Source organism: Idiotropiscis lumnitzeri, chromosome 12 (genome assembly GCF_059441095.1).
Source record: "Idiotropiscis lumnitzeri isolate Australia: NSW breed Sydney's pygmy pipehorse chromosome 12, RoL_Ilum_1.0, whole genome shotgun sequence".
NCBI classification, from domain to species: Eukaryota; Metazoa; Chordata; class Actinopteri; order Syngnathiformes; family Syngnathidae; genus Idiotropiscis; species Idiotropiscis lumnitzeri.
This window is the reverse complement of record NC_142402.1, coordinates 15,814,330-15,838,834: the sequence shown is the minus strand read 5'-3', so window position 1 is coordinate 15,838,834 and position 24,505 is coordinate 15,814,330. Positions and strand designations below refer to the sequence as shown.

Here is a 24,505-nt window from a genome sequence, read left to right as displayed (position 1 = left end):
TCGACAACGTTGACTCTTTGAAGTGTTCCTTTTCATTAAATGGCTAGAAAATATAAAAGGTGGACTTCATCTTGTAGTAAATGTGAAACAAAGATATCTGCATGTGTTTTATTGATTGAAAGCTGAAAGTGTGCACATTTCATCATTAAAGCAAAAATGACGATGTTATTTTGGACTGGATAGAGCCAAAGAAAGAAAATCTATAATTGCAAGACTCAACAAGGGCCCAAAAGGCCGCTGGAGCTCCACATTATGCGATGCGGTTGCTGCAATTTATTTAGCCATTGCAAAGGTCGGAGCCACAGCATTTTACGTGGTAAAGGGAAAAAGTAGGACTTTCACAATCGTGATGAGTCATGCACTTGCGCTTCTGGTGGCCTGACAGAGAAAAGAAAAGACAATTATTAAAACAAAATCGAACTGAAGAAGCCTTTCGGGTTAAAGTCAAACGCGCTTCAACAGACATTAAAAGTCCAGTTATTGTGATTCAACCAACCAAAGGCCACAATTGAATTACTGTTATTATTATTTTTTTTAAACAGATGGATGAACCCAAAAAAAAAAGTTGAATGTATGCATGTATGTAAAATACAGTAGTAAATTTTAATAAAATATGTTCTATTATTTATAGTTAATTACACACTTATTTAATTAATTAAATAAAAATGTTAAATGCAAATGTAATATTATTACTTGACTAATATTTGTATTGTATTATTAATCAATTAACAAATTACACTAGTCAACATGTTTTGACTTGAGGTGCAGGTAAAATTTCCAAATGAATTTTTTGCAAACTCAATCTGTCCTTATTTTTTCCTCCTTTTCATGTCCCTTTTTTTCATAACAATCTAATAACAATAATGTATTAATAATATCACATCTGTAAACGCTCTGCGAGCATTCCAGGGTATATCTTGCTTCCTTTGCCCAAAAATCAGAACAACAGGCTCCAAAGCACACGCGTCAACTCACTTTAATGGATTGTCAAATGAAACTTACTCGGGTCATATTTGGCAATTAGGGTGCCGCAGAATGGCTGCGTTGCGGCGCACGTGTGCTGGTCAGGTACACATGTTGAGTGCCCCGGAAGCGGGTTACAATGATGGCATATCAAGGCTTCACCTGAAAAAAAAGAAAGCACAAGTTGGAAAAGTGCATGAAATGTTATAGAATAGAAATTCGTCATTTTCCACATCCTCTGTATCACCCAATAATATTGATGATTGATTATGAATTTCCCCTTAAGTGATTAGAATGATTTGAAAATAATTAATTTTTTTTTGTTAATTTACACATTCTTTCAAGCATGAAGTGGGCTGCTGAATTCCAGCTGGGTTAAAGGTTCCCAAACTATCGACAAAAAGTACCACCTAAAAAAAACTGAACTTGCAATCCAAGTACGACAATTCCGACCAAGGTTAAAATATCAGATACACACTCACCAACTGTGAAGACCAGGTAGACGCTCAAAGCCAAGAGCACCAACTTCATTGTGCTGTTTAACACGAGTAGCCTGGAACAGAGAACATTTCCAATTATAACAACATAAATAAGTAAAGCCACACTCGAAAAGTACCTCTACGTACCTTGTTGACTTGGAGATTTCGCTTTGTGCTGTTCAGTGATATCGACGTTATCGGTCACTTTTTATGCATCTGCGCTTATTGACTTATGTTAACACATTCAGTGTCGACTTCGCAATTATGCAGAAGTCGCTCGAAAAGATGCATCAGCCCTTTGCCCTGCGGCATCTTATCAAGTATTTGTCGCCCATCCGAATAACGAGAGTGAGATTTCCACTTCAAAGGTTGATTTTTCGATGGCGCCTCGTTGTGTTTGTGCCAGTTCTCCATTCAAATCATTCGACTGCCCCGCCCATTTGGAAGGACCAACACTTTTGGGGCTCGCTGGTCTCCAAAGTCCTCGCGACTGGGCAGGCAGCACGCCACCATGCATCTCGGCAAACTGCCAAGCCTGGAAATGGGCGTGGCAGTTGCATGACTGGAATAAAGATCTGGCACGAAACACACAAGTCTGCTTTTGAAGTGTTAATTTTGCTTTTAATAATTGCCTGGATGGATGACAAATCCATATTTGCAGAAGATGCTTGTGGACAAAGGGTGGGGCATCTTCGAAACTGGAAGAATGTCTAAACATAATTAAATAAAAGTTGCTATTAAAAAAAAAAGTGACTGACAACGCATCAATATCATTAAACGGCACGTACCGAAACATCCAAATCAAGAAGGTATGTCGACGTAATTTTCTTGTTTTCATTTTTTCTTCTTCTCATTTTGTATTTTTTTTTTTTTTTTTTTTACAGGTGGCTCGTTTTGACCAGCACAATGAAGTTGGCACTTTTGGCTTTGAGTGTTTTCCTGCTCTTCTCGATCAGGAAGTGTGTGTCTTTGATTGGCCAAATGAACAGCTGCTAAGGACCTCGTCATGATCGATTAACAGTCAAGCTCGGAATATTATTTTGGTGTTTTGGGAGGGTCGTGATCAGGAAGAACTGAGGAACAATAAAAAAAAAATGCAATATTTGGCGTGAGGTCGTTTTTATTTGTTCAGACACTATTTTAGCACAAAGATCAAACCCGCTATATAGCTGCAATCAGCGTAATTTAAAAAAAATATTTTTATCATGTTGCATTTGAATATATATTTTTTTTTATTGTTGTTCTTCAGGCACAGGTGAGGATGTCATTGGCAAATACCAAAATGTCAACGGTGGCGCCCAAAACCATCGTAGCTTCATATCGGGTGAGCCCGGTCTGGCTGTCCATCCTGGTCTGGTGGCCCATCCTGGCAACAACATCCTTCGCCGCCGTCATGCTTGAGAGGATTATAACGCAGTCGTGCTCCTCGCATTATTCTTTTTTTCATGGCTGGTACTAATGACATGTGAGAATGACAAATGTCAGGACGATATACGTACAGAAAAGAAAAAAGTGAGCAGATATCTTTAATTGCCTTGCAAGGCCTTAAAATAAAAATGAAGTAAATACTTTGAGACTTTTTTTTTTTTTTTGTTGAATGCACGTGACAGCTTTTAAACGGGAACTTTAATACTTGCCGTCATTTTCTAAAACGAGCCATAAAAAAACAAAACAAATGTCCAAACACAAAAGGCCCATACACTTTGTCCTTAAAAAAACACGTTGGAACTTTACTTACATATTTTTCTCTTTCTTGAATATTCAATAACTTTGGGACTTCTTACTGAGTTATTTTTTCTTGAAAACAATTATGACTCTCAGAACAAAAAAAAGATTTCTTGTGGAATTTTTCAAAGTCTTGTTGGATTTTCTTCCTCCCCCAAAATATTTCTGCCATCGTCATGATTTTTTTCCGCACATATTAACTTGTGTGCACTCCATTTTTTTTTTTACTTGCTAGGTTTGCATTTTTTGTCCCCTCAAAAAAATGGTGGTATTCTCAGCACACTGGGACTTTAGTTTTTCTTGGGGAAAAATTAAACATCTCACTTTTTTCCTCTTGGCACTCCTGACTTGTGTAAATGTTACATACACATCAAATTATGGAAATAAGCTAATAATGCTAAGTAACAATTTGTTCTTGGTGGAGTCCATTTGATGGGATGTAAAAGCCCCGACTCGGTAAAATTTGCATTGCAGTTTTCTTTTACGCACATTACAGACTAATATTAAATTGTAAAACTTTTTCATATTGTTCTCGGAATGAGGTATTTTTCTTATAGTATTGTAACTTAACTTTTTTTTCTTAGAATATTCATTTCCCACCCGCAAAATTAAAAACGAATATATATTATCTGATCATTTTACTTAGAATATGACTTGAATATTTGAACAATTTCTTTGAATATGTTGAATTTTTTCCCCCTCATGACTTTATTCTAAGAATATTACTGATTTTCCTTGAAGCATAATTTTCTTAAGCATATTTACAAAAATATGTTGTTAAAACTCAGAATATTAGAATATCGCTATATTTTCTTCTCAGAATATTGGGACATTACTATTTATATATATTTTTTCTATTATGCCAAATTGCACTTTTTGGAATATGATTATATTTTCCTCGGAATATTATGGCTTTTTTCAGAATTTCTTTTTTTACAGTATTTTGCCCTCCAATATCATCAACTTTATAAAATCATTTCTACTTGAAATATAACATTTTGACTTAGGCTACCTCTTGTTAAAGTTTTACTGTAATATTGACCTCAACACCCCCCACCTCCAAATAAATAACTTTTATGAGACCTTTGACTTCCCATTTCAAACTGAAAATGTTGAGTTTTGAAGGATTATTAAGAAAAAAACCCCAAAAGAATAGAAAGAGCAGACAAGTGCTTTTTACATAACCACGTTTGGCTTTAATGATTACAATCCAAAACATTTGTACAACATTTTCAACTTTAAAAAAATGATGTGTTCTGTTTGTTTGTTTACTACTATTTGGATGACAGTTACTGCTATATGGAAACAAATAAAATGTACCAGAAGAAACATCCTCTTTCTCTAGTTATTATAGTCATGATCATATGGTGGTGGGGGTTCGGATACACGGTTTGTGATGAAATTCATGAGCGCCACTCGTCCCGCTTCCACACCGAGCACACCAAAAGGAAAACATGGATGACAATACTGATAAATAACGGGTTCCCAAGTCATGGAGGATATTCAGGTGGAGAAGTGGCGTTAGCTAGCCTTCAAGTAAAACGGGATATCCTAGTGCAGTGCAGTTGTCTGTATTTTTGTTTGTGTGTGCATGTGTGTGTCGTTGCGTCGGTTGAGTCCTCCGCCTACATGACGGCGCAGGGCGTCTTGCCGGGCTGAGCGCCGCCGTCCATCTTCTCCGCCTCCAGGATCATCCTGCGGAAAACCTCCACGGCCGTCTGCATACAGCGACACAGATGCTGTTTTTATGCTTTTCCCATAACTATGATTAAGGTCTTTCAAACCTTTTTAAAAATCAGGTTTTCCAAAATATTTTGGTACATTTATTTTCTTACTTTCCTTTTAATTCTTTAACTCTTTTGTTTGTAACTGCTCTTCCTTTAAATGTACTTTTATTTACATGAAGCACATTCCATTATTCTGCGTATGTCCTGTATGTGCATTTGCCGCCAGAAAAACGCAGACAGTGTAATGCTACCATCTAGTGGCCATAAAAATAATTACATTTAGTAACGTACACGGACAGCTGACAACAATTTAGCATAAATCCCACACCCGCCCACATTTCGTAGCTGCGACAAACAATTGTTACGTCAGGTGACTCTAAAATATGCCAATAGCTCACAGCGGGCTCTTAAATGAGCAAAAGAAAAAGTGCTAGCGGCTTAATACGGCTAACTGCTGAGAACTTCAACGAGGTGGGTGAGTTATATGCTAACTAATCTCTTTTAGCTGGTCTGAGACAGGAAATGTAACAACGGGACACAACTTCTTACGTTATATCCATTTTGTGTGGCGTACATTTGTAACATTAGACATGAAATATGTGATGAATGATGTTATTCCATGCTTGAATATGTTATTTGGAAATATGTTTGTTTATTGTTCCTAAATTGACAAATTCTCCCGAAATGTGCCAAATATTTTCACCCGGTACCTGGTTCTCTTTGGCCGAGGATTCCATGAAGGCAGCGTTCCAGGAGTCAGCTAATGCTTTACCCTCTTCGCAGCTGATTACGCTAAAAAAACAAAAACAAAAAAACAACAACAACAAAAAAAAACGATAACGGCCACAAGATTAGGTACACCTGCCTCCATCTTGTGGCGCAAATAGTTTCCTGACATACCGCTCCATGTGCAGGTCGTTCTTGTTTCCAACGAGCATGATGGGAACTCTGTCGCGTGGGAGAAGAAAAGTGACACGTTTTCGGATCTTTTTGGAATATGCTCACTTCCAAACAAGTCAATGACGTGGTACTCACTGAACTTTCCCCACCATGTCCAGCAGTTTTTCGTGAATCACTTGTACCACTTCAAAGCTGCAAGAAACATCGGTTTAATCAGTCATTTTGCCGCTATGTTCGCCACTGGTAGCGGAACTAAAGCACACCTTTTATTGGAGGTGACGGAATAGACCAGGATGTAGCCATTTATGTCTATGGAGTACGTCTGAGGGAAGATGGAGTACTCATCCTGCGGAGATAGAAATATGTCATATAAATTAACACTTTTTTTTTTATCCACCTTCCAGTTAATTCATTTACTGCCATTGACGGCTAAAGATGTCAAATATCCCTTTTTTAAATTTTTTTTTTTTTACTTGGCAGGTAGTGAATGAGTTAATAGGACAATTGTCTAGTAAATAAAATCAAACTATTCACCAGCCCGTCACATGCGCGTGTTCTGGTGCTGCAGCATTGGTTGACTTTTCGCAACATAATGCTAAATTTAGAATATCCTGCTGACTGTTGGTAGGCTTTGGTGTGGTGTTTCCAAGCCGAGACGGCCATTGCGCTATCGTAGCACAAAGGAAAGCAGCACGGGTATCGATCAGCAGTCGCACAAAAGGAGTACGGTAACACAAACTACGTGCAGCAAACAAACTCGTAACCCTTGTTACATATTGACAGTAGCGCCAAAATCTATCAGTGGCGGCCCAAATGTATTTGTGGCAACCTGGCACAGATAAAATAAATGTATACGTGGCAAACACTGGGGCTCTAATGTCGTGATTCGCGGCTCATTGACGTCATAAAATATCGGCTGATCCGAACACGTTGTTTGGGATTTTTTTTATTGACTTTTGGCTCTGCTTTTTGAAATTCAGTTAATTTTGATTAGTTTTTTTTTTTAAGCAGGTTTGTTAGTTTTTACTTTTTGGGAAATACTTCATTTTAGTTTAGTTTATATTAGTTTTATCTTATGTTATTTTTTTTAAATAAATTGAGTATTTGTTGAGTGCAAGCATACGGACATGCATCAATACTAAAATAAATGCATTTAAAATCAATGCCGAAAGCTCATTTATGATATTAACTGAGGAAGAAAAAAAAAAGACAAAGTAACCCTAACCCAGTTTTATTAATGTAGGCAGTAGTTTTGTTTCTTTTTATTCATTTAATTTTTTAAAGCATTTTTATTCTATTTTGTCAAAGAAAATGTTTTTTTTTTTTTTTTTTTTTTTGGTTATTTCAATAGTTAATGTGAACTAAAATAACCAAATCTGATATTGCCAATCATACGGAAAGTCTTGCCGTGTATATTTATTTATTTTTCATCATTCTGATGTGCACACGGAATACTACCTGTCCTGCTGTGTCCACCAGCTGAAGATGATACTCCTGTCCGTTTATCGTGATCATTTTAGTAAATGCTGCCGAGGGAAGAGAAAGAAGGAGAAAATGATTAGACAGTGGCACATCTCCACATGCTCTTTGGAGTCGCTCCATAGCGAGCGGGTTCATCAAGTGCAGGGACGTGTCGATATTGTGCCCGCTGATCCGCCTTGCAGAGAACGCTGACGGTTCGTTTTTACGAGACCTGCTTCCAAGTTATTTATAGAGGCACGCCGGGTGCTCGCCAAATACAAAAGCTCAGGGAAAACGATGACTTTACCGACATTGCCGAAGTTACCGTCCCGTTATGGAAAATGTACTGTTTGACTGCTTTGCAAATAGTTGCGTAGCATCATCAAGCGACGGCCAGTGATTTTGTGTGTGTGCCACGAGTGGTTCGCACACTCCCTCTAGTGGTATCAGAGAATTATTTAAAACCGAAGTATTTTTTGAGGGGGTACTGAAAACGTATCACAGATATGGCATGACATCCAGGAACTGCTTTAAATCGTGAAAAAGAATTGCATATGTGTACAAATTTGTTTGAATTTGCGAACCCTATCCAAATTCACAACAGACCAAATTTGTAATAGCAAATGGGACCAAAAAAATGACATCCTCTTCATCAAGTACTTACTGTTTTCTATTGTCGGGTCATAGGAGTCGACAAACTGGCCCTCGACAAACTGAATGGTCAAAGATGACTTCCCTGTAAAAGAAGAAAAAGCTCATGAGCAATCTTTAGAAAGGCAGACTCAAGCATCACTTGATATTATTTGTTTTTTGCGCCTTCATACAAGTAGTTCACACCCTGAGCGGAATGTCTTACCTCATGTTAAACAAGTATAATTTGTGTATTTTCTCAGATAGCCGCCAAATAATATTCCCATCGACTTTGTTTACAGTGGCCTGCGCTGAAATAAATGCTCTAATAGAGGGTTGGCCTAAATTATTGTACCATATTTCATCAAATATTGGTCTACACTCTCCTGGATGCCATGAGCCAGTTCCCTCAAATAGTGGACTCTTAAACGCTGTGCCTAAATTACTTCAACTGCTGAAATGTGCCAACCAGCCCATGCCCAAATTTCATCATTTCCTCAAATTCTGGCTTCACTAGCAAAATAAAAAATACAATATTTTCAATATTCTGCTCTAATAGATGGCTGGGAATCAACTACCATACTTCCTCAAGGAAGGGAGGACGGAAGGAAGGTAGTGTTGCAAAGAAAATTTTTCACTTGACTTCCTCTTTAAGCCTGGCTTTAAAACCTACTTTGTAACCCTGAATTTGACTACAAAACCTAACCCCATCTTAAAACCAGACTTGACACCAGCTCTGGGTAGAAATCCTAACCCTGGCTTGAAACCCTACCACTTGCCTATAACCTAGACACCCTATTTTGAAACCATAACCCTTTCTTGATACACTTCTGGAGTAATTTTAAGTATTTATTGAAATTGATTCATATCAGAATATCTGAGAAATTAATGTGATAATATATCTTGTTGGCTCACACTGTGTATTAGGAATCTCTATTTATAGTTACATAAACGCCTAACCCCTACAATAAACTCACTGTTGATTAGTAAATGTAGGTTCCTCTAGCAATGCAGGGATATGGACCACCATTATTATATTAAAAAATACAAAGTGAATACTCAAGCATGCATCACGCTAGGCCCCCTCCATCTTTTTTTTTTTAACCGCATCTCAACTGCGCCCGTTTGCCGTGCTAGCGGTGACATAACCGGCGAGTGATGCGTCAAATCCATCCGCTCGTCAAGAATTGTCGTAGGGGGAGGTTTGCTTTCTCGTCGTTTGACGGCGAAAGTATGCCAAAAATGGAGACCGTTTCGGTTTCAAGGCGGAGGCCTGGTGCCGGGGCCGCCTTCACCTGGTGCAGGGATGGATGCTGCGAGTACCCATGCAGGGCCCGCTCCAGCCTAGCCGAAACAGGCACCCTCCCTCCGGGGGAAGTGTGTGTGGGGGTGGGGGGATCAGCCCTTCTCGTCGTGTGACCGGCTCTCACCTACGGATCGGTAGCCGAGGATGGCGAGCTTTCGTGATTTAGGCTGCGGCATGTCTTGCTCTGGTTATCGCATCGAGTCCTCGCGGTTCGACCGCAACCTCCAACCGGAATGGCACCCGAATCCCAAGGAGCGCGACGACTGGCACATACAGCCCAAGTCCACACAACCGGCGATGTCCTCCGCGTTGCCTCCGAGGTTCGTCACCCGCAACCCAGGGGGAGATTTGCGGAGTTTATTTCAGGTCATACACAGGAAAGCGTGCAGGGAGATTTTGGTTTTCGAGAACTGCGTCACTCCCCTTCGCATTGTAATGAATTAGTAATTACTGCTCGGCCTTGATTGGCTACACCCAGAAAGGAGGCGCGCTCGAAGGGCCGTTGTAAGACTGTGATTGGACAACGCGGCTGTTCGTCATATAACAAGGGCGTTCGGGTCGAGGTTGTGATTGGTCGACGCGAGCGTCGTGACGCGGACGCAATGTCGTTGCTATCTTTGAGGGGGTCAGGAGGCAGGGATGCTCCTACGAGCACGACGTTAACTTGCCAGTTTGGTTGATTTTTTTTATTCAAAATGTTAATTACATATTACAACACGCAATGTGCATTGTCGTCAATATGTTATTGAAACACTTTTTTAAAATTATGAGAAATTGGAAGAGCAACAGTGGGAATTTTCATGTCCATAAATTTCAAGATTGAACCAAAGCTAATTTTCATAATGTATTAAACTTATTTTATTTATATTATAACAATCAATAATGAAATTTATTTACTTATTGCAACAATATCTAAGAAATATAATTATTTTGTTCAAAATTTAAAAAAAAAAGTTAATATAATGAATGTTTACTTAGTTTTCCGCTTGTGAATTAATGATTTTTTTTAAACCACAAAACAATTTTTTGCCCAAGTATTTTCTTTTGAAGAAACATTATCCGTATTAAATGAATAACAATTATTATCCGTATTGTGATTTTGCTCACTATTTGTATCATTATCAGTTGTCGTAGTAGTATAAAAATAGCTGAGGAAAAAGATTTTCTTTTTACACCAATTTAAAAAGGAAAACGGATTCCCCTCAAAATAGATAAATTATGGTGTCATGACAGACCTTAACCAGTAGATGTCCCTATTACATCATACATCAAATACAACCCACTCGGCGCCAGTCAACCCCCCCCCAAAAAAAGAAAGAAAAGGAAAAAGATTCTACTCTATATTTTGTACATTTCCGTGACAACACATCACATTCTAACTACTGTTTAATCCCATCCTTGGTACTACCTAATAAGAAGCCAGACTCAGCCAATGCCTCTTTAACACCGGACCACAGAAACCTCAAGCACATCAATCAGGCGGTCGTTACACACAAACACTGATCATTTCAGCTGATAGCATGACGTCCGTTCCACTAAAACACCCGCTTCTTAATATAACCGTGGCTTGGAAAAGCGAGCCGCAGGCATGCGACAATGGCGTAGAAAGTCAGGCCACAATTAGTGGGTTAAGCCCGCGGGCAGATGGTGGAATTGGACGCTAAGGTGGTGAAAGGATGGCGTCCCTCTATTATTTTGACGTTTACTTACAACACGGACCAATAATTCTAATGCCTTTTTTCCCCAAAATGTTTTCTGACCCTTATAATGGTGGTCTCCAATCTTTTTTCCGCCGCTTGTTTTACTCATTTTTCTTGCTTGTGAGTTTAATATCAGATAATTAACATCCGGTCATTTTTCAAAATAAAACGTTTTTCACCTTGAATAATAAATAAACCGGAAGTAGCCCGTTTTTTTTCTTTCATCTGTGCGGCCCGTCACGCCCTGGTCCGAAATGACCCGCGTCCCGGTGGTTGGGGACCACTGCCTTTACCACTTAATCGTCAAAAACGGACATAGTGAATAGGACCCAAGTGTTTTATTCCAAACTACAGACATTGCAGCGAAGCAGTTGTTGCTCACAAAAAACGACACATACCCAAGAGCACACGTACACCAACATGAAGGAAGGAAAAAAAAAATCACCACAACCTTTTCCTACTCCTCCAATTTAATTATATCAACCAATAACAAAAAAGGTTGCCAATTCTCCTTAAATTATTTGACAGAGCCTCTTTTTGGGGACACAAGTGCAACACACGGGGTGGAAGAAATCACCATATCAGCAGTAGACCATTTGTTCTCTCAGACATTGGGTATTAAAAAAAAAAAGTTGACGTTGGCTGGAGAAAGCTGTAAAGTATCAAAAGTACAATCACCGCACACGCACACGCACACGCACACCCCCCCCCCCCACACACAAAGACCAGGAATAGGTCATCCTTGTAATCGTGGCCACGGATTAGCGTGTGCTGACACAGGCCGACAATAAATACCCCCTCCCCAGAACTAGCAACAGGTGCATGACGAGATTGTTTCACTTTAATAAAAAGACTTTGGTGAAATAATACATTAAGCTCGTTGGCCTTCCACGATGGCCGAGACAATGAGGGCGATTTCGTACTGGAAACCTTTAACAAGTTTTAATCAGATTTTTGCCAGGGAAGCAAACTCGCGTGCGGACCAAAGCAACCGATGCAAGACCAAAGAGCAGATTCTTCGCAGGTTTGCAAATTAACTCCGACTCCTCCATCAAAAGTGTCAGGTGTTTAGCGGGCAAACTTTCAACATATCGTGGGTAATCCTGTCGCTGCTCCTGCTCGAGCGTTGTCACGGGCTGTTAGTATGCCAGCCAGCATGCCAGCCGAAGCGAATCGGCCACATCCTCCAGCTGGACCGGGGCCACCGATGGGCACCTGGCCCCACGCTCGTCAAAACAGAATTGCATATTTAACTCCGAGGAAGCCGTCCATGTCTCAGCATGTGCGCGGAGAAGCCCCTCTGCTGTGTTCCTTCAACATGCATGATATTATTTTATTTTTTTTAAAGCGCCTTTTTCAAGCTATTTGGACTTGAACGGTTGGCTGGTGTCCAGAATCACGCGGACCTGAAAAGGCAACTCTCACAAGGTGCCATTGTGGGGGATCGGGTGATTACCATATCAGCGTGGCGCGAAAACGTTATGGCAGCGAAACGCGCTGATCATTGTCACATCTCATTGTGTGAAGCGGCCGCTCCGCAACGATAATCCGCCGTGAAACCCGAACGGATGGAAATGAGAACGTGGAAAAATAACCTGGTCCATCACACCTGACGTACGTCGAAGTCCTCGTTCCAACCGCTGTCAACGTATACGGTACATCTATCGCGCAGCCTCAGCTGCCGTTTTCAAAGCGGGAATTCTCCCCGTGCCGTCCCGCTGCTCCAGAGCTCATTAGTAAAACCTTGCCGAGCTCACCCCCGCTGACGTGCGATGTGGCAGAGTCACTAAATTTGTGATAATTTACTGGAATGTACTCAAAGGTCTCAGACCAGGCAACGAGACTGTGGCTTTGTGGGGATAACAAAGTTCTTCACAGAATCTTTGGTCAACTTAGTCAACTTAAAACGATCGTAGCTGGCTGATTAGTTAGTGAACGACGCGGGAAAAGTAACAGAACATTTGATTTTTTTACTTGTTTTTTTTTTTGTGTGCATTTGTTGGAGTTAGCATGTCAATCGATTGAAAAAAATGGATATGATTCAATGCACGCGATCCACATCATTTTCTAACCAGTTTTGTTTTTGGAGAACTAAGCGCATGTAAAGATAGAAAACAGTTGAACCCATCGATGAACTGAATGTGAGATTTTGAAAACGTCGACAATTTAGCGTCTTCGGTCAACGTAACTCACGTTTTGGCAACAAAGACAATTTAGTAAAAGCATGTTGTCATATGTCGAAATTAATTTAGCAAATTCTATAAACCAAACATCCAATTTTTTTGTACACCCAAAAAAAAAAAAATACACAGCAAAGTACACTTTTTTGGACTAGATTCTTCAATGAACTCAATTTAATAATTTGTGGAAACAAACGCAATTTGTACAAAAAAAATAAAATAAATTAAAAAAAATTATGTACATGGAAGTGCCTCACATTTACTGACCTTGCAGACGCTGGAGACCATGATTTATATTTCGTTTTAGGTTAATTTTTTACCTGACATGTTTTGGCGAGACTTTCGCCTTCTTCATAGTGACACTCATAAATAATAATAAGACAAAATGAAATTAATACAAATATTACTGTACCGTACTGTGAATATTGACAATTTTCAAGACTTTAATTGTGTACATTGTGAAACACTTCAATAAAATACTCACTTTAGCTCCCGCTGCCTTTTTAAAAAACACAAGCTAGCATACATGCTAAGCTAAGCTAAAGTCTGCTTTGACATGCCCGCGCCCAATAATACGTCGAGCTCTATGTTTGTGCTAAATACAGAAATAGAACCCGCAACTCTGACTGCTCCCTTTAATACGATAACCAAACGAACACGTTTGGTAATCATTGGCGACGTGACCAAATGGTGTCAGTAAGCAGTGCCGTAGCCACGGAGGTCAAGCCATTCCTCTCACTGACTGTGCTAACAGGACCACTCATCAAGATTAGTCAAACTCTGAGCGACTGCTCTGCTCCCAGTAGTGCTAACATCAGTGATCTGGGACTCATTTAGGCTCCTCAGCGGTGCTTCATCACTCGCCTGTTGCCGTCACGAACCCCGCTGGCACCGTCCAGCCTTCTGCTGCATCAGCAAACTCCGATTCCACCACTTTGGAGCCCAGTTAGCTTTCCTGCGCGTGTTACAGATGTTATCTGGATACGCTCGAGTTAACCTGGATCGCACTCTCCCTCGGGTGTCGTTATCGTCCATTCATCACGTCGGCCCGGTTTGTTTAGCCGTTTGTATCTGGTCGCCGATCTAACTATAGATAAAGGCAGCCAGTTTGGAGCGAGATTAGTGGATGAAAAAAAAAAATAGGCTGCAGAAGTTTCATTTATCTGATAAGGAAGGAGAACAATATTTCAAGAACATGGAGGGCGCTAATCTCATTTGTTTAGGCTCTCTTATCGCTGACTGGCTTCAAAGCTAGTTGATGATGAACGTAATATTGCCTCCATTTTTTCTGCCACCAAACGCTGTTTTTGTAACCATCAAAAACTGCTTTGAGTATTTAGCACACAAATGTTTTTTTAATAAGAATCTAAAATTACAAATTTGAACATAAAAGGTTTTGAAAACAATTTTTGAACAAAAAATAATATCGACTTTAGGTTCAGAATCTAACGATAGGTTTTACAGGGGTCATCAACATTTTTGAAACAGAGAGCTCCTTCGAGGAGACTTGGAAAAATCTTGTGAAATATCAATTTTTTTTTCCGAGGGGGGGGGGGTAATTTTTTTTCCCGGGGGAATGCTTTACTTGGGGGGGGGGAGGGAATAAAATGCTTTTTTTTTTTTTTTTTTTTTACATGGGGGGCGAGTGTTTTTTCTTTTTCCGTTTTTTTTTTTTTTTTTTTAATACAGAAGAAAAAATATTTTTTGACATCGGGAAAAATGTTTTTTTTTTTTTTTTACGAGGGAAAATTTTTTATTTTTTTTCCAGGGGGTTTAGGTGGGGACGGAAATAACATAAGCAGGAAGTGGGTGGAGTTTAAGTGGGGGCAGAAGTGGCATTAACATTCACAGGGGGCGTGGTAAAGGCTGGACTTCTGGTAGGGGGCCTGGCACCTGTCAAATTTGACGAAAACAGACTTTTTTCTTTTACATTCTAGTTATTACTATTATTCTGATTTCAAAACAAGTTATCCATCAAGTTCTTGTTTATATATGTCATGGCTACACTTTTCTTTTTTCAATTTATAAAAATCTTGCAATATCTCAACATTTATTAAAAGTGAAGACAATTAGCACTTTTGGTATTTTAATATGAAGTCCACAAACATTATTAGTCATGTAAATTCCCCAAAATCTTTTTTTCAGTTGACATGGTTTCGTAATTAAGATCATCAAATCCGATAAGTAACATATGTCTTTTTGTAAATATTGAAAACACTTCCCTTATCAGTGTACTATGTGCACGTTTTTAGCCATCAGAAGAAGTAAGCGTTCCTTTGAAAACCAACTCAAGTAAATCGAACCCGGAGACTTCTTGCAACGGTGCTAACCACAATTCGACCTCCATCAATCTTAGTTAGTTAGCATGATGGGGCTGCTTTGCGTCGCCTGCAGGTTTTGTCCTCAAATTCGCCAACATCCAGATTGTTGTCTTCCGCAACGCTCCATTAGCGCGGGAGACGTGTCCACCCGTGTCAATATTCACACATGCGCCTTCTGAATAATTGATGCTGATCAGCTCTGGCGCTTCTACCGACTCTCCTCGTTTATTGGCTCGGATGCTCTGAGGGGCTTGCGGCATGCAAATGTATCGTCTGTCCGACCCTAACTTGTCTGGTGTTCGAACCTAAAGCCCTTCCTCGGGTTGGCGGTGTGTCCTTCAGGGAGTCATGTAGAGACACTAAAAGCTAAAGTGTTGGCAGTTGCTTCTCACACTTCAACAAGCCTCAAGGCAGATTCTGTGGAGGCGAGGCCTCCACCACTTTAATGAATGAGCCGAACACCACATGTGGAAAATTAACTGAGATTCAATACATGAGCATCAATGCCCAAGAACTAACTCTCAATTTCCAAAAAAAAGTTGTTGATCCTTGCCTCTAGACCAGGTGTGGGCAAACTACGGCCCGGGGGCCACATGCGGCCCGTTAAACGTTTTAATCCGGCCCGCCGAACTTGAAAAAAACTTCAATGAATAAACATTGTTAATGTTTTATTTTCTAAATACTCTGCTTACTTTAATTCAAAATTATATGAATTTTTCTTCTCCGATGAGGTGAGGTTGCCAAAACACTCCATCCATCTGCATCTGGTCCGGCCCATCGGTCAGATTTTAGAACCCATTGTGGCCCGCCAAGCCCACCCCTGCTTTAGACACATTTCCGGTTCCATCATTAACATCGCACTGTTCTTATTTGTCTTTGATAATATCCTTTTGTGCTGGCATCACAAAAAAAAAAAAAATAATAAAAAAAAAACAAGCTCAAGTCTAAAATCTCCTCCCTGGTACTCATCCATTGTGATCCAATCCACTTATTCCTGAGCAACAAATGCATCATTATGACAGGAGGCGCTCATCTATTTATAAGAAAGATGACACCTCAGCTGTGTGCCGACACACCCCTGCAGTGGCAACATGAGGCTCGCATCACATGCAATCAAATATGCAGAAAAGGCTTCACTCGCTCAAAAGGGGTGGCGCGAGAAGTCGGACGAGCGAACACGCTCGATCATCGCCGGAAAAGATGTCACGATGACACGAGTCGTCGCCGTAACGCGACCGCAGGCTTCATTAATCTTCATTAAAAACACATCTTTTATCCCACTCCTGTTTTTTTTTTTTCCTCACACCCCGGAGGAACAGATGTGCAGAAACAGCTTGACATTTAAATGACAGGAAAATGGGAACGAGCATTCCTCGAACATTTGCGAGACACCTTTTTATTATGACGCGTCATTAGTGCCTAAATGAGAACCCTCAAGGGTGACCAAAATGATCTTCTGTGAAGGGTTATCTGGTTATGCGGTACTGTAATGACTCTGTGTGGTCTTGCCCACTGGAGACTCACCGGGCAATAAATCCAGCGCAAAAAGAGACCCCGTACAAAAATTCAGCATCTTCATAAAGATCACTCCGTTTTGATTGGCAAGGTCAAATTTACGTTTTTTATTTATGTGTTTACGCTTAATTTTTTTTGTCCGTTTTTTTCGTGGCACAAGAAGATGAAAATATGACAAACTGCTGCCGGCAGTGCAAATAACAACAAACAGGGCCATAAATCTTTTAATTTTGTGTTGCCCACGTGTCCACGTTGCCGGCCTCCCATTACGTTACATTTTCATGAATTCCCCAATCGTAGTTCGTCACAAGCCCTCAACTTCTTCAAAACAGCTGTTTCAAAGAAATAAGGCAGACTTTGCGTTTCATTTCAACCATGGGTGTTTGGGGATTTTTTATTTATTCATTATTTTGCATCCGATGTGCACCCAATTACTTGTCGTTTTCTGGATTACCACGATAACATTTGCAAATGCTGAGTTTTCATGCATATTTAGGCCCTCCAAAGAGTAACAATATTATTATTATTATTATTATTATTATTAATTAATTAATTAATTATAATATTAATAATAATAATAATTAAACTCCCAAAACAGTAAAATTAAATTGAAAATTGAATCACTCATGTAAAATACATAAAAGAACTCTTTCTTCTGGCCCTAATGTCTAACCAAGACTGTATTTTATCGAGATTTGATGGTATAAGCTGACAGTTTCTACTCGTCGACATGGCATTCTAAAAAAGACTGATAATTTATTTTAAAAATGCCCGACAGTCTCCAATGTCCGATTCAGCAGAGTCAATATTCCGGCTGTCACTCATAAGTGCTGACGTAGCCGCAAGTCGATGCGGCAAGTTGGAGACGGCCGCTAACTGCCATCCAAGTTCTTTTGATTACGGCACACTGGCAGAAACGATGACTAAGGCCAATGTTAAGCGCGGGCCCCCGTTTTGTAGAGTTGACCGGAAAATTGCATCGAAGACACATCGACCAAGTTCAAGTTCTATAATGCGGAGGGTGACTTTTCCTGATGCAAGAATCACCCTTGTCAGTTTTTGCCCAAAATTATTATTATTATTATTATTATTATTATTACGGCGGTTAGACACAAAACATATTGCAACACCGATCCAGCCAGACTTTCTGTGTTTCCACGGGGCAAGGGTTCTTGAAACAACTCCTGATCTTCATGCTTACCAAATTTCAACTCGCAAAGTGAACCTGGCTTTGGGGAATTCAATTTCCCTAAAAAGTTTAAAAACTGAGGATCCAAGTCGCCCTTGTGGGACCAGATGGAAGACGCAACGCCCTGCGGTCAACATTTCCGGGAAGCTTAGTATAACGTTCCACGTCCTTTTGCACTTGAACTTCAAAACGACGCGCATGTCTGCACAAGAGGCTCCATTAATGCCTCTGAGAAGTGTTACTTTTGCCGCCGCCTCCTTGGTGTCAAGTTTAAGTCTCAACAAGAGAACATCCGTCCCGGTCGAGGGGGCGGGCAATGGCGATTACGTCCGCTCACCGGTTGTGTCAATCCAAAGGTATTTTTCTTGAAGGTGAACAGTTCAAGACGAGTATGTAAATTGACATGTAGCGAATGTGCCCCCCCCCCGGGGTCTGAGTATGAGGTCATGGCATTGACACGGAACCCCCCTACTTGTGGAGTGGTCGGGGGGCACGGTTCTATCTGTGGACTTGACAAGTGACAGGACCAGCTGGGGAATGAAACCCTGTAAGACGGGCACTTTGTCGGTGACGAGCAGACCACGCGCAAGCTCAGCGAGGATTCAGCGATACCCACCGCTGATGCGGCCCAAAGCGTAACAACTCAGCGTCCGGGGGGGGGGAATCAAATGCGGACGTCTTTTCGCGATGGGCGGGAAACAGTCTCACGGCTTCTCCAACAAGGAGCTCAGCGAGGTGAGCGTGAGTCAAGGAGGCCGGCGGAGCACCGCCAGCGACCAGACCAGCCTTTCCTCAGCCGCCGAGAGAATCCGCAGACACGCCACGGTTCACTTCGGCTACAGCACGCTGAGCCTGGCCATGCGCGGCCTGGACGACGCCCCGGCCGAGTTGTGGGAGCTGCGCGAGCTGCAGAAGCTCAATCTGTCTATGAACTACCTGCGCTCGCTGCCGCCGGCTCTCAGCGCGCTGGACAACCTGGTGGTGCTCAACCTGTGGGGCAACAACCTGACCAGCTTGCCGCCCGAGATCGGCCTCCTGAAGAAGCTGCGTGTGCTCTTCGCCTGCCGCAACCGCCTGAGCGATGTGCCCGAGGAGCTGGGCTCGTGCACCTGCCTGGAAGTGCTCAGCCTGGCCAACAACCAGATTAGCGGCCTGCCCGGCAGTTTGGCAGCCATGCGCAGCCTGACCAAACTCAACTTGAGCCACAACCGCATCGTCCACATCCCTACCTGCGTCTACAGCATGAAGGGCTTGGTCTTCCTCCACCTGGCATGCAACCGCCTGGAGACCATCGCCGACCAGATCCAGGACCTGGTCAAGCTCAAGATCCTCATCGTGGAAGGGAATAGCATCCACACCCTGCCCAAGACCCTCTGCTTCCTGGAGTCCTTAGAGCTCCTCAATGTGGACTTCAACGAACTGCAGAACGTACCGGTAGAGATGTACCTGCTGATCGGGCTCAGGAGGCTGGCCTGTCATCCTCTGGACAAGGGGCTCCATATAATACACAACCCTTTGCTCAAGCCCATTCAGGAAGTACTGCAAGGAGGACTAAGCTCGCTGTACAACTACCTCAAGCCCACGTGAGGCACCGTCAAGTTTTACGCTCGCAACCGGCCGACGGCGGACACATGGATGCTCACGCCTCAGAGTCCACGATCAGTATTACATCACAGGACACACACAAATAGATTTTTTTCAAGTGTCGTCGGCTGTAAATAAACACCTACAAACCGCCAGCGCGCGCGCTATGCGGAGCACGCGTGTGAGCGTAATCCGCAGTTAAGGGTTGAAAGGAGGCGGCAAAAATTCACAGGTCCACATTTGGAGGGTGATTAGCGGCGAGGGGTTGGTGGCGGGGCGGATAACACACACAGGGTTTGTTGCATTCAAGTCATGGGGATCAGGCAGTGGAAAGAACAGTAAAGGAGAAGGGGGGGGGGAATTATGCAACAGGGAGCAGACAAGAAATAGATAAAGTGCGAGATGCAATGGAAATGGCAGCGACGCGGAAAGTTAATTATAAATAAGTGTTAAAATGCTCAAAGTTTTTGAGCAGAAGGAATTTGTAGTTTCATGGGATACTACAAGATTTAATATTGTCCAAGTAGATATACGGACATTATCGGCAATAATTCTATTCTTTAAAAATGAAGGTTGATGCACCATCAAATTGCCAGATGTGAATTATTGCAATGACTTTAATGTGTTTTTGTTTACGATTTCAAGTAGATACAGGGTCGCTTTACGTGCTTGACTTTGAACACAGCAAGTAATGTGTAAATAGCTCATCAACTCCCAATGCTTTGATTTTACAGAATTATGAGCTATATTTGATGAAATTATGCAAAGGTTGATTTTATTGCAAAGTGAATCAGTCAATATCAATCCCAATTTTGCTATCAATTTTTAGATCCATTACCCTGCACTAGGATTTAATACGGATTTGCACCAAAAGTGAAGTTCTATCCTCTCAGTAAATTACTCCTTAAAATAAAAAAACTGCATGTTTATATGCAGTTTAATTACAGCAAAAATGTTACTTGTTTTTTTTCCATGTCACTTTTCCTCAGATTTTTGTAACCAATCTGTCATTGATGTTCTGATTTTATCACCTTAATGTTTGCTCACAAACAAGTTTGTAAGATTATTGTTTTGTGTATTTTTGTAAATATATTATACATGTTACATTCTGTAAAGGTTTCGAAAATATAATCAAGTGTAAACTTTGCAAGATTCTTTGTTTTCTTTCTTGTCAATTCAACACCAAGGCACTGGTAGAAAAGTGACCTCTGCTGGAGATTATTGGTAACTGCATGTGGGAAAGTCTTAACGTAGAAGGCTTAAAACGAGATTTTATTTGTGGGCCCAAAACACAAACAGCCGCCAAATCACGTTGTGGTCACATGACCACAAATTTGTTCTGTTGTTTCGATGCAAGGGATGTCTGACATGAATCAACATCTCACATCAGACATTCTCGCCCAGGGCCGACGTGTATTTGAGAATGCTAAGAAGTTTAGAATAATGCACATGCGACCTTCAACCAAAAACATTGTAAGTTTTGCTCGTCCAGCCACAGTGACATACCAGATGTGCACGTGAAATTAAAAATAAAAAAATGTCAAGGTGACTGAATGTAATGGATTAACCCTATAGAATATAGAATTATTGGGTGAAATTCTAAACATTGCTAATATCCCTAACTAGGTGAATGTATTATCTATTCACCTGTCGAAACGTCTATTTAGCTCCACGTTTTGAGTAAACCCGGGTGTCAGTCACAGCACTTCCACTTGAGACTCTTATTTTGAAATGCAATTTGCACCACTTCTGGTGGTTCCACAGCAGGGGTGTCAAACTCATTTTTGTGGGACGGGCCACATCGTAGTCATGGTTTCCCTCAGAGGGCCGTTACGACTGTGAACCCATCTAAATGTATGATCACGTTACGTTATCACAAGCACACAACAAATTAATAAAATAATTGCAATATCTCACATCGCAGTGTTGTTATAAGTGAAGAAAATGTGCTCGAAACAGGAAGTTGACGCACATGATTTGCCCTTCGCGGGCCACATAAAATGAGGTCGTGGGCCAGATATGGCCCCCGGGCCTTGAGTTTGACACCGGTGTTCTACAGTATCAATTAATGTGGCCCTTTTTTTGTGGCTATGGTCTTAAACAATCCCGTTTGCCACATGCTAGCTTTGCTTAGGGGTCATATGATTTTTGGAAGTGATTCCACTGTTACTTTAGAACTGGTGTTTTTTTTTTTTATGCACAGAGCCTTTGACAATCAAGGAGGATAATTAAAAAGCACGTCTCCCCGTTGTTCACAGTGTGAAACTGTGCCGTTGCTCTGCAAGACGCCGAAGAAGCCTTTTCACGTGGCACCTATTGACAAGCAGCACAAGGTTGACACTTGACTATTAGCTCTCATTTAGCTCACCGTGTCGGTTTAATGGATTTGCGTCGCTCTTTGTTGGGAGGAATATGATGAAGGAGTATGGATTTGTATGATGTCAATGTCAATATCAGTTGTTCAGCTGCACAGGATGTTGATCAGCACGGCGCATAAAGCAGACGCTTGTGCTCCAGCTGGTATTTTTTTTTTCGTACATTCCTTCTCATTTAAGGGCCGTAGGCATGACAATGCACAAAGAGGCGGTGGTCAAAACAACTACAAATCATTTCTCATTTGTGTCACATGGCTTCGTAAGTATCAATATGGACATATATGCTTTTAAAGTTGATGTTTTTGTCCTTTAGTGACTTTTTGTGACTTATATATCATATATATATATATATATATATATATGTATGTATATATATATATATATATTGTTTGTTTGTTTTGCCCCTTTCATTCTTCTTCTCTGACGACCACAGGTTCATCATGTCTACCGAACCTGAAGCAAAAAAAGAAAAAGAAAAAAAAAGTAACATGACATCTGTTCCGTGAGGAAGTGGCCCAAATGTTTAAACAAGCCGGGTTACTTGAACATCTTCCCCGAGATGTAGTGCCCGGTGAGCTGCTTGGTGGTAGAGGGGGCGCGGTTCACTTCTACGTTTACCCCGCTCAAACACGCCCTCTCCCGGCCACACGGTCCGTACGCAGCCGCCAAGGCACCACTCACTCCATCCACGCGCAAGTGTGCAATCGACACACTCACGGTCCTCCTACGAGTGTGGACGCGGAGCGAGGAGGAGGAGTAGAAGGAGCAGCAGCAGCAGCAGCAGCAACAGCAGCGCTGGAGCGACGACAGCCCGCCTAGTAACAAATATAAAACAAAACAAAACAAAAAAGCAAACAAAACCAAGAAGGACGACCACGGAGGTTATTTTATGCTGATTATTTTTTTGGAGGCGTCCAAGTTGTGTGACAAGCGCCGAAGAGTTTTGTTTTGTTTTGTCAACCCTGCGGTCGCCTCGGCGCCGTCGACATGGATAAAGTTGTCGGTTGGTGGTTCGCCACCATCACGCTGCTGCTATCCGCCCGGGGAGAAGTTTTTAAAGGTAAGTGAACGCGCCTGATGCATTCACGGTCACCCGAAAAACATTTTCTTTCAATCGATGATTTACCTCCACTTGAGAATACGTGAATGACGAACAGGTGCGACCAACTCGCCGCGTACGGTTAACCGGCGACGGGGGTCGAGTTGAGAGAGTTCACCGTTTGTGTGGGTCTAACTTTATCTTTATAAGTTGCCCTGTCTAATGTGATTAACCTCAAAGGGATTGCCGTGTCACCTGCGAATATAAGAAGGTAAAAAGGCGAAGTCGAGCGAAAACAATTGGATTTATTTCATGAAACGATCACTCTTCAAGGTAACGAATGTGTTTCGCAGGTTGTTTTGATGCTATTTTAATATGCGAGTCTAACCAATTTTCATGTAAAATTGATCTTTTGGGGGGTGAGAAATGTCCAGTAGCGTAATGCCAGAGGGTCCCTAAAGGGCTCTTATTGACACCAGAAGAGCACATTAATCCGTGCTGCCGTTGATGAGCACTAATGGATGACCGATCTAATCGATCGAGCTCCCAAATATCTTTTTTTAAAGCCCTTATTTAAAAGTTGGCTGAGTGACTACGACAAGCGCTACCTCAGGGATGCTGTTGAGGGCAGTATTGCTCACGCATCTAAGCGATGGATGGAGAAGATGTCGATCAGATGGAAACTTTGAACACAAAGTCTTGTTAAATCATGGAATATTATTTTATTAAATTGTCCTATTTATTCAGTCATGTCACATAAATATGCCTTCTTCTCCCACTTGAGTAAGGGTGCAGAGATTTATCGGCGGGGGCTCCCAGTGGTGCTGAAACTGTCGATAAACGCCCTCCTAATTGCACGCAAGTGTGTGAGTGTGTGTGAGGGTAAATATGTAAACCAGGAAGAAATCAATGTTTCACTCTTTCCCTGGCGAGGTGACGGATTAGCCGCGCGGCAGGCTGGAGTGTTTGCTATGGCGGTGACGTGCTAACAGCTCATGTGCTAATCACATCACGTACATTGTTGGTCTACTTGGACCCCCATCCCTAGTTGAGCTCCTGGAAGTCATCTTTAAATTTCACCTTTTGCTGCTGCTCTTTTTTTTTTTTTTTTGTAGCTCCCACACCCCCCACTCCCCTCCTCCATGTTAGTCTTCTGATGCTCAGGATGCTCGGAGACAACAATAAATCACTTGTTGTGTCGCGCTTGGTTTTCGCCGCCTCACAACGAAGGCGACCATTTATCCCCCTTGAAGGTTTTTTTTCCCCCTCTGATGTCTCTACTAAGGATGGGCGTGTGGAAAAAAATGCTTTTTGGGTCGCGACTGCAGCCCGTTTAGGCAGCAGACTTTTTAGACTTGCACTAACTGTTTTCTGATACCAAGGAATGAAATATATTTTTGTTCAATAATTT

The 24,505-nt window shown here is 41.5% G+C and overlaps 3 protein-coding genes and 1 long non-coding RNA gene across 11 annotated transcripts in view; 2 read left to right on the top strand and 2 right to left on the bottom strand.

The window, feature by feature from the left end:
- Positions 1-148: 148 nt before the first annotated feature.
- LOC148326151 (uncharacterized) lies at positions 149-1,605 on the bottom strand. Its single transcript, XR_015846093.1, has 4 exons — positions 1,590-1,605; positions 1,446-1,516; positions 1,003-1,125; positions 149-378 (listed from the first exon to the last, which is right to left on the bottom strand). It is a non-coding gene; the product is annotated as an uncharacterized LOC148326151 (long non-coding RNA).
- A 2,732-nt stretch (positions 1,606-4,337) lies between these two features.
- rheb (Ras homolog, mTORC1 binding) lies at positions 4,338-9,643 on the bottom strand. Its single transcript, XM_088311946.1, has 8 exons — positions 9,316-9,643; positions 7,920-7,991; positions 7,253-7,320; positions 6,058-6,140; positions 5,930-5,986; positions 5,795-5,842; positions 5,605-5,686; positions 4,338-4,885 (listed from the first exon to the last, which is right to left on the bottom strand). The coding sequence occupies exons 1-8, from the start codon at positions 9,365-9,367 to the stop codon at positions 4,793-4,795; spliced, it is 555 nt and encodes a 184-aa protein (XP_088168072.1). The 5' UTR covers positions 9,368-9,643; the 3' UTR covers positions 4,338-4,792.
- Positions 9,644-18,676: 9,033 nt separating this feature from the next.
- Positions 18,677-19,910, top strand: lrrc30a (leucine rich repeat containing 30a). Its single transcript, XM_088311641.1, has one exon. The coding sequence runs from the start codon at positions 18,784-18,786 to the stop codon at positions 19,681-19,683; it is 900 nt and encodes a 299-aa protein (XP_088167767.1). The 5' UTR covers positions 18,677-18,783; the 3' UTR covers positions 19,684-19,910.
- Positions 19,911-22,625: 2,715 nt separating this feature from the next.
- LOC148326148 (receptor-type tyrosine-protein phosphatase mu) overlaps positions 22,626-24,505 on the top strand; it is a 137,178-nt gene continuing 135,298 nt past the window's right edge. For 5 of the 8 annotated variants that reach the window (XM_088310845.1, XM_088310840.1, XM_088310837.1 and 2 more), the window contains exon 1: positions 22,626-23,115. In XM_088310845.1, the coding sequence (XP_088166971.1) occupies positions 23,043-23,115 (73 nt within the window). In that variant the 5' untranslated portion in view covers positions 22,626-23,042. Of the gene's footprint in view, positions 23,116-23,182; positions 23,366-23,400; positions 23,428-24,505 lie in introns of those variants that run through there. The other 3 variants (XM_088310843.1, XM_088310841.1, XM_088310842.1) reach the window with 3 other exon arrangements.